This window comes from Microtus pennsylvanicus, chromosome 7 (genome assembly GCF_037038515.1).
Source record: "Microtus pennsylvanicus isolate mMicPen1 chromosome 7, mMicPen1.hap1, whole genome shotgun sequence".
Classification (NCBI taxonomy): domain Eukaryota; kingdom Metazoa; phylum Chordata; class Mammalia; order Rodentia; family Cricetidae; genus Microtus; species Microtus pennsylvanicus.
The window spans coordinates 11,835,987-11,849,902 of record NC_134585.1 but is presented as its reverse complement, the minus strand read 5'-3'; the positions used below and the strand labels follow the sequence as shown (position 1 = coordinate 11,849,902).

General features: G+C 38.3%; 1 protein-coding gene across 5 annotated transcripts in view; it reads left to right on the top strand.

Moving 5' to 3' along the window:
• Pcdh15 (protocadherin related 15) overlaps window positions 1-13,916 on the top strand; it is a 595,973-nt gene that overhangs the window by 568,603 nt on the left and 13,454 nt on the right. For 4 of the 5 annotated variants that reach the window (XM_075979991.1, XM_075979989.1, XM_075979992.1 and 1 more), the window contains exons 30-31: window positions 1,056-1,274; window positions 4,137-4,277. In XM_075979991.1, coding sequence (XP_075836106.1) covers window positions 1,056-1,274; window positions 4,137-4,277 — 360 coding nt within the window. Of the gene's footprint in view, window positions 1-1,055; window positions 1,275-4,136; window positions 4,278-6,359; window positions 6,366-13,916 lie in introns of all 5 variants that reach the window. The other variant, XM_075979994.1, reaches the window with a different exon arrangement.

Genomic DNA, 13,916 nt, shown 5'->3' with positions numbered 1-13,916 from the left:
GAGTCAGCTAAAATCAGGAGCTCAAACAGCACTTTGAGATCTCCTCATAGGAACCTCACTCTCCTGGTGCAAGGAACAGACTAAGAGGGAAATACAGACGATGGTGGAGGAGATTGCTTGACACGACTTCAGCAGTTTTGAAGGTTAAGAAGACACTGTGTCTTCTCACAGTTCTCTTGTAAAAAAAAAAAAAAAGCAGTGTCTGCTGTCCTCCTGACTCAGGAGGGCCCAGTAAAGGGAAACTCACAGTCACGTGCTCTGTAGTTTATACAATAGCTGAATTTACAGAGAAAGGAAAGGGGTTGGGGGAAGAAGAGGAAAAGGAAGGGCAAGGAGGAGGGAAAAGAGGAGGAGGAGGACAGAAAGAACAATAATAAAGGAGAGAAAGCCTAAAATCCTTAATAGAATGTTATTATGTCATTTTCATTGGCTGTTAATCTGTTCTAATTCTCTTAAGGCCGTTTCCAGATTTTTGCTGGATTCTAGTGACACCTAGTGTCCTGAAGATTGCTGGGAAGAAATTAAAACATACATCGATATGTAGTCCTATGTAAACACAATTTATGAGTCTGATGTAGATTTTCAGAGCCATGCATATATTCTTCCTGACAATTGTTCTTAATACATCTTTCCCTAGTTTTTTATCTACCAGTCTCCTTTATTTTCTAGATAAATTTATTTTAATTTTGATAATAAATTTTAGGATTTTAGAAGAAGTATGTCTGTATCATAAAGGATCCTAACTAATGGCAAAGACTGAAATGATTGGAGTGTAATTTGAACTGTGTTCATGAACAATTTAGGATAAAATATCTGAGAGCAAACCACAAAAGGATATGGAAAATGAAAATAATTTTTTTGAAAAGATACTATCTGGCATTTAGAATTTTCCTAAACTACTACCTGAGTAACACTAGCCATTTTAAAACTGAATTTTTCTTGGTTTCCCAGGGTATCATTTACGGATTTACTCATTTCTTCAAAGATATATTTTAATTTCAAATCAGCGGTGCTCTTCTAATGTAATTAGGTTTTCAATTTGTCTCACAATAAAGATTCCTGGATGGCAAACTGCTCGATATCAATAAAGACTTTCAACCTTATTACGGGGAAGGAGGACGCATTCTGGAGATCCGGACTCCTGAGGCAGTGACGAGCATCAAGAAGCGAGGGGAAAGCTTAGGGTACACGGAAGGGGCCTTGCTGGCTTTGGCCTTCATCATCATCCTCTGCTGCATCCCGGCCATCTTGGTTGTCTTAGTGAGCTACCGACAGTGAGTATGGGAGACGCTCAGAGGATACTCTCAGGAAGGTTCTGGAAGCTGCCTGGTAAAGTGGCCTTTGGGCACAATGTTGATGGCGCAGCTATTCCGTCATTGTGTTTTCCTGCCTGTATCAAAACGCCTTCCTCAAGGGCAGCACCGCAGACTTGCTATACATTTCTTAGTACCCTTTGCTCCTAATAAGTCTACGCTAACAGTGCTATTATCTTCCTGGCTTTGTGCGTTCTCTTCTGAAAGCCAAAAGCTCTCAAGAAAATCCCCTAGAGAGAAAGCAGTGCGAGATGATATCGGAGTCCCACTTCACCCAGTTTCAAGGGAAAGACTGCAGGGTCTCTAACCTGACCAGACACTGTCGTATGGTTGTTCTATCATTTCTTTTTTTATTTCTTTCTTTTTTGTTCATTTTAATCCTTGTAGCTACATTTTCCTCTATGAAGACAATGCAGTGTTAGCAAAATCTTGGTAAACTCTCAACACCACACCTGTGGCTTTTGATGTGGCTTCTCTCTTCCTGGCACCCCCTGCTAGGGCATATCTTATCATAAATAGAATGGCTAGATAGAGTCTTAGTCTCCTCTCTTCCTACAGTAAAATACATTAGGTAGTCAAGGTATTTAAGTATTTGAAGTATCTGCAATGAGGTAAGCAAAAAATACATTGGGCCTAATACCAGGTGTGAGAAGTTAGTAACGCATCCCTACTGGCAGCCACTTTAAAAAATGAGGAGTTGATGAACAGGAGAAGTCGCCCTCAGAGTGCCACAAAGCGTAAATGATGGATGATTACAATAAATTTCATAAATATTTGATATATAGCAAATAATTGCAGAAAAGCTATCCACTATTAAACATACCTGCAGGAAAAGTATTAAGGTGCTCCTGATGTATTCGTACACTGAAACCTTTCTGTCCTAACCTACTTTTTGTTGCTGTGATAAAACACTGACCAAAACCAATTTGGAGAAGGAAGAGATTATTTGGTTTACAGATTATAAAACATAATCCAGGGAAGCCAGGACTGAAGCTCAAGACAGGAACCTGGAGGCAGGAACCGAAACAGAGGCGATGGAGGAGTTCTACCTACTGACCTGCTTCCAGGCTCATGGCCAGCTGTCTTTCTTATACAATCAAGCATACATTCTCAGGAATGACACTACATCCCATAAGCTGAGCTTGCCTACCTCAATCATCCATCAGGAAAATGCCCCCATAGACTTACCTATGAGCAATCTGATGGAAGCATATTACTCACTGAGTTTCTTTCTTCAAAGATGTATCTAACTTGTGAGATGTTGAGGGGGGAAAACAAGCACAAGCACCCACAAGCCGGTCTAATAGAAGCAAATCCTTAATGAGTTTTTCACCTTCCCAGGGTGTCTAGTTGATGTTCGAAATTAGGTAATCATACCTTTTCAATCACTAAATAATTTTCTCTAAAACTGAATGCAGTGAGTTAATTCCAACTTAAAATGTCCAAGATGTGTTCCACGCAAAGATGTTACACAGATAATTTTATAACAAAGATCATGTGGCCTTGCAAACATAACATTTGGGTTGATACAAGCTAAGGTTAATGTTTTCTTAACAAATCAATTATTATATATGATATATTAAATGTTATATATTATATTAAATGTTCTTCATAAACAGTACTGAAAGAAATCACTTTACATCACTAAGACATCAATATAGTATTAATTTCCACATTTATTCTGTAGTGTTTGTTGCAAGGATGAGGGCCCACTTGTTAGTCCTGGCCATCCAGCTAGGTTAGCCCTGAAATTGTATTAATTAAAACACTGCTTGGCCCATTTGCTCTAGCCTCTTATTGGCTAACTCTCACATCTTGACGTGTTCTTTCTCCTTTATCATTCAACTATTCCTTAAAGGAGTGTATCACATTCTGATACCAATTCTGATTCCTCCAATGGGAAAAAAAAAACACTTACAAATATCAGACCATCTTCAAGTTTCTGTTTTCTCATGAGATTTGAAACTCACAGGTCTGTGTTTTAATTCAGTTTTTCTTACTCCCTTCAGTTCACCTATTTCTTTCATTGTGGTGAATATTTTAATAACTTGTAAGATTCTGCTCATTCACTCACCAAATTAAAGTCCCTCCTTTCCCTGCTACTGTGGCATTATGAGATGAATCAGTAAATTGTTCGTAATTTATAGAAAGTCATGTTAGAAATCCGTTAGTACAGTATTCTAATGCCGCTCTCTCTTCCCTCCTACACACTGCTTTCCAAATCAGGTTTAAAGTGTAAGTATAATTATGAATATTTTATGAATATTTTTGCACATGAATTTATGTAATAGAAAATGAGAACTCACGGATTATATTGATCAAGTCGTCATATCGTCCTGAACTGTGTATTATTTTCTTAGTGCTTGTTTGAGTTTAAGATTTTGAGCTGTGTGTGTGTGTGTGTGTGTGTGTGTGTGTGTGTGTGTGTGTTTAAGCTGATTTTAGACCATTGTTATACAGAACAGTAACATGAAAGGTAAGGTGTGTTCTAATCATTTTTACAATTTGATGCCTTAATTCTAAGAAAGACATTAAATACATCTGTGACATTTAAAACCATAGGTCACCTCTAACATCACTGACATGGACATTAGTAGAAATTAGCTTAATTTGAAAATATTTCTGTGAATTCTGTTTATTCAAGGGGAAAACATTTGCATATTGAAGATGAGGTTATTCTGTTATGTCAATTTATTAGTTCAAATATTTGTGCCTAATTGAAGTGGGTCCCGCTGATGAAAGACCTCAATATTTAAATAATAGCCTATTGATTGTTTTTGGATTCTAAACTGAGTTTTACAAGACAACCTTACTCTACTCAAGACGCCAGGCTGAGTGCACCAAGACAGCAAGAATCCAGTCTGCCATGCCTGCAGCCAAGCCTGCAGCTCCCGTGCCTGCGGCACCACCACCACCACCACCTCCAGGGCCACATCTCTATGAGGAGCTGGGAGACAGCACCATGTGAGTAACAGGGGGACCAGCTGCGTTGGGTGGAGTGGATGCTCTGAGTGAAGCTAGCTCTAAGCCTATGCAGAAAAACAGTTGTAAGCCTATTACACTTTATCATTTATTATTAAGTAGAAAATAATTGAAAAGTTAGGTTGGAAAACTGTAGCCAATAATAAACAGCAAACAAATCAAGAAAAAAAAATACAGAAAAAAATATATTTTTTAAAAGGCAGCATCCATGTTAGCACACAACTGCAGAATAGAGTTTGAATATTATATTTAATCTCCAAGGCTTAATGATATTGGGACAATTTTCTGAACAAAATTATAGAAATTAAATATATTTCTAAAAAGCAACCAAATAGGAAATCATAAAAAAAAATCCAAATGGTATAAGATGGTAATTCCTGGTTTGAGATAAGAAAAAAAAAGCAGAAAGAAAAAGAAAAAAAGCCCTCCCATTTGTCAATCAAAGCCAAATTTTATAGTTTAAAAACCAATCATTCTTAAGATACTACTGTAGGCTTTTATAGAAAGGAAAACTTAAATCTGAACTGTTAAATGACACAGTGTGTTCTGCACAGTCTGCTCGCTGTATTGCTCTGGAAGCAGCTGTGGTTCCCACCACTACACTGTGGAATTCCTAAGCAATTTCAAGCCAGACATTTTGACAGAGCTTATTAACGTATAGCTGAGACTTTGCAACTGTTTCTGTCAAATGATACAGCCCACACAGTCTGACTTAATTTGTATTTATTATAAAGCTTCAAGAGTAACTACTTTGGGACATAATAAGCAATCAAGTACACTAAACAATTTTGACAAGAGATAAACTCAGGACACTTTGTTATTAGTGACTAAAAACACGTATCTTTTATGTTTCCAGCATTTACTTAAAGTAGTAAAGCAATCTCAAAAAAAAAATCATGAAAATGGTTTCTACTGGAAAAACCAGTTTGGACGGATGCATGAATAGTATAGATAGTATTAATAATATTATATATGAAGCTGTAAAATGTATATGGGTGCCATTTAGTGTTGTATAAATATATCTAATACTTAAGATATACTATGCAGTATATAAATCCTATGTATGTTAAAGCACAGCATTCTATTTGCATACAGGATTCATTCCTTAAATATGTGTTTTCACCTCTTTCATAGTCTGCAATGATGCTCTCATTGAATTACTGGTGAAATAGGAATTGAGCCAATATGAGTTGATTCTCTGATTATACTGAGCAGCTCTTTCCAGCAACAATGTAGATAAAAAATTAGCAGTATTTACACATGAGAACAATGGCTGAGATAGATAGATAGATAGATAGATAGATAGATAGATAGATAGATAGATAGATAGATGAGGAAAAATTGCAACTAAGAGTCTTTAAGGGCTATTTGCACTTGAAAAGTTGTAGTAGATTTTTCAGTTATGTATTGAAACATTTTAATTCTGAACCTTATCTCACTTTTAGAAATGCTTCATTTTTTCTATTGAAAATGTTTGATAAGGATTCTAGCAAGTTACAAAATAAGCTAGCTCCAAGGAAATTATTGCCAATTATTTTTAAAAGAAAAAAAACAGTTTTGGAAAAGCAAATCTTCACATAGTAATTAATAACTTCATGTAAATTTAGCATTCTCTAATAATACTCATCTTGTACTTGATACATTTACTTTCTTCCCCAAACCCAGTGCCATCTCCCTAACACAGCACACACTAACCAATCTTTAAAGTTATGACACATTCATGATTCTTATATTATTTAAGGTTTATGTTGCATGATTAAGGTAACAGATGTTTCGCAGAGATAAATTGTACATATCTCTAGCAAACAGATTGTTAAATTAAATTCCTACATGATAAGACACTGGAGTAAATGCCACAAGATTTTATCTGAAACATTATTAGGCATTATTCTCATAAATAAATGGGAAGAATTTTTTAAAAAATAAACATGCATTTTTTTTCTCTCTTGGATGTGTTATTGTTTAAAGCAAGTGTCTGTTAGTATTGCATAATCTCAAATTAATGACAGCTAAAACTTTTTCTCCCTGTCACCTGTTTCCTCTTTCTCACCTGTGGAATCATAGGCATAAGTAAGTAAACAATATCATTTTAATAAAAGGCTGCTAGAAAGTAGATGCAATGGGATAGATTGAGCAGTATTGTGTCTGCACAGTGGTCCACATCTGTCACGATATAGGATGTAGGCATTTGTGTTTAAAAGGAAATCTCATCCTCCCCGCCTACTTCCCTTCTGGTTTGACAGCCCTCATACCCAGCAGGCAAGGTTTCAAAAGTGTCTCTATCTTTAATTCAGAAATAGAGTTCTTTCTATCCTAAGTGACCTATATGTAATCACCAAAACTGGTGGCTATATAATGTCAGGTTATATGATATGTTTTCAAAATCACTTCCCAAGCTCAGAAAAGGCAAAAGTCTTTATTATCTGTTTTTGGTCCACTTATCCATACTTTCTAAATTATTCAGATTGGCTGATAATCCAGGCCTGTTTGTGAGCATGCCTGTTTTTCTCATCAAATTTCTAACTTACATATCATTTTATTGCCTAATCTATTACCCCATCCTGAATAACTATTTATTTCTTACTTAAAATATTTACATTTTATTTTCTTTTATGTTAAACATTAAACAATTGACAAAATTAATTTGCTGTTATGTTTTAGCTTGAGAACAAACTTAATCGGGGCTATGCAAAGTACATGTTACTTAACCTTTTTGAAGGAAGGGTTCTAAGGCACCAATCAAGAGCTCTGAAACTTTTTAACTTTAATCAGAATGCACACCTACTGTGGTATTTGCTCGGTATTCATGCATGAGCAAACCATGCAGTGATACCAAAACAATGCTATTTTAGCCTAAATATTTTCATTAACGGGAATCTTGATTAAAATTTGATCCACATTATGTTTGCAGAAAAATGTACATTTTTCCTCTTTCTATTTATGTTTTCTGAGTAGTAAGATAATTAAGCCTAGAATTTAAATGGGAACAAATCGTTTTAGTTCAGGATTGTGTGGTGAAGCTGATTTCTTAGTTCTGATTTCTGAACTCGCTGAGAACTTTCCATCCTGTCTTTGGAAGCTGGCGTTCTTCTAAGCTGGGAAGGGCGCTATCCCTTTCTATATTGCCTTACAAATTTAATTTTATACCAGAGGATATATTTGGCTCCCAGAGTTAGTGAGATGCAAGATAAAGGGCAGTTACTAACTGAGATACTGCCAAGACCCATGCATAACAACGGGCTCTGAGCATCCTCCAGCAAGGTGGGGTACCCAGTCAAAGCTGAGGTTTTTTTTCCTGGGGTACACACAAAAAAAACTGAGGTGCCCATCTACACTCTCCAAAGCAGGGACTTAGAGGAGCAAACCATTAGATATGGACCCAGATACTTTGCAAAAAATATGGGGGGAGGCGACAGTCTAGAGATTTATATTTTAATGTCAACATCTCAGGCCTCTCCCAACTCCTTGTCTTTTCTAGAATAGAGCGTGAACATGATGGTCCCCTTCAGGGCTTTAGCATGGTTAGGCCTTTGTAGTGTACAGTAAGTGGTAGCCATGAGAAAGCCTCTCTTATGAAAGCTGTTTCACAACCTGTCTCCTTCTTCTCTTTCAAGTCTTTTCCTTCTCTACCATTTTGAACAAAGCAGGGGAAATAACTCAGTCCCAGAAGACAGGACCAGTCATCACGATGGGATGGCCTTTTCGTCCAGTACCACTGAGTCTCATGAGCCGGCTCATGTAGAGGGACCGCTTAAGGACAGCCAGCCTAAGCCAGCAAGGACGTTCTCATTTCTTCCCGATGAGGATGATTTAAGTACCCATAATCCCCTCTATATGGAAAGTATAGGTCCAAGGTCAACCAATTCCGACCTGTCACCAAGAACAGATTTTGAAGAGCTGTTTTCACCCAGACCACAAGTTAAGAGTCAGTCTCTGAGGGGCCCACGAGAAAAGATTCAGAGGATGTGGAACCAGTCTGTGAGTTTTCCTAGGAGGCTCATGTGGAAAACTCCACACAGACCGGAGACCATAGACCTGGTGGAGTGGCAGATCACCAGGCAGAAAGCTGAATGCGAAAGTGTTGGACCCCACCCAACCCCGAGAGGTAGCAGCAACGTCATGCTCACAACCGAAGATGCCCACGGGTCAGAGAAAGAAAGAGGGCACAGAGACACCCTGATCGTACAACAAACAGAGCAGTTGAAATCTCTTTCCACAAGCTCTTCCTTTTCTTCATCTTGGTCTCACTTTTCTTTCTCAACTCTGCCGACTATTTCAAGAACGGTGGAACTCCGGTCAGAACCGAACGTTGTCACTCCTGACTGCACCCTGGAACTTCCTCCTCCAAGACCTTGTGTTTTAAATTCTCTAGGCTTTAAGAGAGAGACCCCAACTTGTATGGTAGATGCGGAAACAAAGAGGAACTCCTTTGAAAACCTTCCCCATCCACCTAACATCCTTGCTTCCCTTCCACGACCTCCTCTTCCTCGACCTCCTGTCGCCTTTACTACTTTTCCTCTTCCCCTCTCTCCTCCTAACCCTCCTCCTCCCCAACTTCTTACATTTTCTCTTCCCACTTCCGCCCCCCGGACCTCTTCTCTACCTCCGCCACCATCGCTTCCTCCTCTTCCTCGACCGCCAGCTCCACGTCTCTGCCCACTGCCTCCTTCCACTTCAGTTCCACCCACAGACAGCATTTCTATCCCAGCCGTTAAATGCACTGCCAGTGTCACACACGCCAGAGAAACTAAATCTTCTACAACACAGCCACCAGCATCCAAACCGCTGTGTGACGTGGAACCTCACAGACATCCAAAAGGGGTCCTCAGACATGTGAAAAACCTAGCAGAACTCGAGAAGTCGGTGTCTAACATGTATAGCCACATAGAAAAAAACTGTCCACCCACAGATATCTCAAAACTACACACGTTTTGCCCTCCAGTAAAAACAGACGTGGAAACCACGTGTGACCAGAGCCAGGAAACGTTGGTTAGGGTTGTTGAGGGAATTGACGTGCAACCTCACAGTCAATCAACATCTTTGTAATGTTGCTTCTGTTTTAACTGGGGCAGTTCTTTTCTTGGTCATGATCCTCAAGTGGAGCACGAGAATTTGAACGTCAAAGAAGAATCCACTGTTTTAATCCCAAACTCAATGCAATGCTGTTTTCTTCCACACTTTTAATTTAAATTAACATCATCGCCACTAACTCATAGAGTAGATTTACCTTAATTTTCTTAACTTCAAGGTAGCATTATTTGTCCTCCATTTCTTTAAAAAGTAAGTAACTTTCTCTGTTTTTCCTGGGGCGATATGGGCATGAAAAGTACTGATCCAACTAAAACCAAAGGCTTGTTGACTTTGCTGATAGGCGATGTTACTTTTTTCTTTTGTCTTAAGTTTCTGACCATCATTTGATGTAAATTCTAGTGGGGAGAAACAGACAGCAGGTTGTTAGTAAGCAATAGTGCTCTCTCTTGGGCTTGTTATTCTCTTAAAGTCTGTGTATTTGGTGGAAAGAAATGTTTCCCAGGTAAAATGTTCCTTCGAAATGTAGGGAGTGACAGACAGCAGGGATTTCAAATCAATCTCAGGTGCTATAATATGTAGTTATCGGTTTTCTTATGATACCCTCCATTCTGGCTTGTTTTGATCTTATTAGTATGCTTTCAGACGATAAATCTCTCCTGTTTTCAGTTACTGTTCTATTCCTTGCTCTCGGTGCTTTCTGTTTCCTTCTTTATGATGAAAATAAATCTCATGCCCTTGACTTTTGTAAGACATCTTATTTTTATCAGAGGTGCCTAAAATGCTGTTTAATTTAGCCTTTTCAGGTGATGACATCATCTCTTTAATTATAATTTTAGGACTCTTCCTTTCAAGAAAATATTCTTTGATATCTGATTCATTTAAAAAACAAAATAAAATCATGTTCAAAAAGAAGAGACATTATACTTGGTGAACTATCCCCTCTATGCTCATATGTTTGCTCCTTGTTTTAGACCACAGGTAAATATTTATCCCATGGGGATAGAGTCCCATAGTTGCAATAGTTGTTAAAATATTCCTGAGCTCAACAGCTGGAATTCTGGGGATCAAAGCTAAGCTAAGCACCACTGTCTTCATGAAGCATGTACATTGGTCATAATTATATCTACATATATAGTTACATGATGTACTCTATGTAGCCACCAAATAACTATTTTTCCAATGAAACCCATTGAGCAAATTTTAACTGCTAGATATCCCTACTTTTGAAACAAATTCCTTTATCCATTGGACTCTAGAACTGTAGTATTTGAGAAGACACACACCTAAAGAGAGAAAGGTGCAGTTCCAATATAGCCCCATGCAGTGTTCCAGGAGTGCAGCTGTGATGGCCACTATAGCTTCCGATGTTCTCCTGAAGTGTCCCAGCCAGGGTGAAGCTTGACTTTACTTCTGTGTGTCCACCAAGCCTGAGAAAACTGCTAGTGTGTCATCTCTGAGGTGGTGTTTTTATTCATTGTTTTTTGTTTTGTTTTGTTTTGTTTTTTGGTTTGGTTTGGTTTGGCTCTAAAATTTGGGACAGTTCTTCAGTAATTTAATGTTCATTCCTGATTAACAAGAATAGATTTTTAAAAAAAGAAAAATCAGCAAGTATACTTGTTCTTGGTAGGCCATCTGCTTCAGATGCTTTTCCTCCAAATCAAAGGTGATTGATTTCCAGGGATTCTTGAACGTGTTTTCTCTCTTTCACCAGAAAGATTCAGTTGGTGTTTCTGGTGGCAGCTGGTCATAGACCTGAGAACTTGTGGTGGGTTCTGACAGGCTGTTGCTGAAATCCAGTTGAATTATCCTCCACATGAGCCCTATAAAGGTTATTTAGATCAGTAAGCCTAAATGCTCCTCCTCTTGGCAAACTCCAAGCTGACCACTGTCTGTATGAAAAGGACACCCTTTCCTTTGCATTTGTGAAGGTCCACTCGATGCATCAAGGTCGGATAGATAGCTTATTTAAAATCCAAAGGAAACATGCATCATACATTCATCATTATTAAAATTAAATGTATACAGACGTAGGATGTAAAATGAATGATTACTACACACAATGTGAGAGAATTACATAAAAGATGCATTGATATTATTTGACTGATTTTATAATTATCAACATTCATGTTTTGAAAGAACACAGATAATTATGAATATTGACTGTGTTATATACCTCATGTAAGTTTGTTTCTGCCTTTGAGCTCAAATAGTAGTATAGTCGCCCAATGAAAATACCAGAATGTATGTGTGTGTGTGTGCATGTGTGCATGCATTTGTGTGTATCCATATGTGTGTGTGATTACCTTTGAAAAAGGATCTAATTCTGTCACCTTGAGCTCATAACTCACAATAAATTCACACTCGGTATGTAATCCACACTGACCTTACACTAGTGCCAATTCTCCTGTCTCAGCCTCCCAAGTGTCGGGGTTGTAGGCAGGAGCCCACTAAACCAGGATATTGAATTTTTTGCAAACTATCCTAGAAAATAAGAGTTGTCTGATATGTGTGGCATCAACAGAATGAAGCCCTAAATATGAGCTGTGTCTCATTATCTCTAAAAAAACAGTGGGAGAAATTCGAATCTGTATAAAGCTTTACACGAATCAGAAGGATCGTAATAGCCACGTGCATTGGCAGAAGTATGTAAACACTTTGGAAAGTTGACTACGGAAACTTTAGGAAAATAAGCTGTGCAGGATAACTTCACGCTGCATTGGCCCCATTACCAGCAGCTCCACCAAGCTCTTGGGAAATCACTGAAGACACATCTGGATGTGTAGACCCATCCCGCAGAGCAGTGGTTCTCAACCTTCCTAACGCTGCAACCCTTTAACAAAGTTCCTCGTGTTGTGATGACCCCCAGCCATAAAATTACTTCTGTTGCTACTTAATAGCTGTAATTTTGCTACTGTTATGAACCGTAATGTAAACATATGATATGCAGGATTTCTGAAGTTTGACCCCTGTGAAAGGGCTGACTGATGCCCAGAGGGGATCGTGACCCACAGGTTGAGAACCACTGCTATAGCATTATGGCTGCCTGTGTACTGCAAAGATGCTTTTGTTGTGCCTTAGAAAGCCATACCTTTAACTCAGTAACATCTCTTCGAAGCAGGCGTATGCAACTAGATTAACAGCCTCAGCCTAATGATTAAACACACAGAAAATAAGAAAAGTCCCATAATCAGTAGCATCCTTCTTGTTACACTCCCTTGTACCTCTCAAGTGCAGTCAAATATTGGACAACTTGTGGTCCATGAACTTTACTTACCTTTTATAGTTTTGAATACTTGAAGGTTAACTCTCCAGAGCCTTTTTCGCTTTCCTTCTAATACTGTTATTGACCCATGGGAGGTTGTAACTATTTTTGTTTTCGTTATTGTTCGAATCAAGTTGACACAGACAAAAGAATTGCAATCACTTTGAAGTATATACTCTGGGTGTGGACATGCCTGTCTTATTTTCTGTTTAAGAAGCATCTCTTCCTCAATGAAACTGTTATTCCTACCAAGACTTATAGAAGAGACAGCACAGACTACCTTTCGGCCATCTGATCATAATAGAATGAGAATGAATGATTACACGTTCTTGTTCAGTTATTTTCACATCTATGGATTCAGTGTATGTGTGCGCATAGGGATAGAGAGCACATGGACCGTAGCATGAGTACAGATAGAGGTCAGAGGACAACTTCCAGGAATCAGTTATCTCCTCCATGATGTGATTTCTGAGGTCTGAACTCAGGTCTTCAGGCTGTGTGGCAGGTGTCTTTACCTGCTTAATGGATATACTTAGTTGGTCATAGAGAGAAAAATCTGTGGAGATAATCTTTAGCAAATCAGGCATGGCTCATAACTTTCTCATCTTAATAATATTATAGGAAAGATGCCCCGCTCGGACAATTTTTAGTAAAACTTATCGTATTTCCTCTGATTCCCTTAAATGGTCCTTATCTGTAATTCTCTCTGGTCTGAAAATCCATGCATTTAATACAAATTTCCATTTCTGCCTTTCAGGGGAGGCTTTGCACCAGAGGTAAGGGCCTTATCATATGGTACAGCGCCAAGCCTTCGAGGGAAGCCTTTGTATAATGTATAGGATGAATAGTGGTTCCTTTGAAGCTAGTTTTATCTTCTTTCATTTCAGTCAAAACTTTTAATGATTTTTCTAATGCATTTTCTTTCTATATGTTGCTTTTTTGCTTTGGAGTTTTAAGTCAGGGTGTCAACGAACATCGATGTCTTTGTCCTGAATTGCAACTACTTAGGATTCTGTTAGCATGCCAAATTTGGTTTTCTGGTTCTACAGATATAATTCAGAAGCTGTAAAGTTATTTAACATTCTTCCTCTAAACACAGTCCAGAGTTCCACCTAATCCAAGTATCTTAAATATCTAATAACTCAGTTGTACCATTAGGAGTCTCTGAGTTTTCTATTACGATCCTCTGACTCACCCTACAGAGACCATACTGAGGATTCTAACCAATAGAATAGAGGTTTGTGAGTGACGGTGTCTGCAAAGTTGCTGGGAACCAAGTTTGATTTAGCACACCGCTTCTTAACCCAGAGTGGGATGTAATGATATTC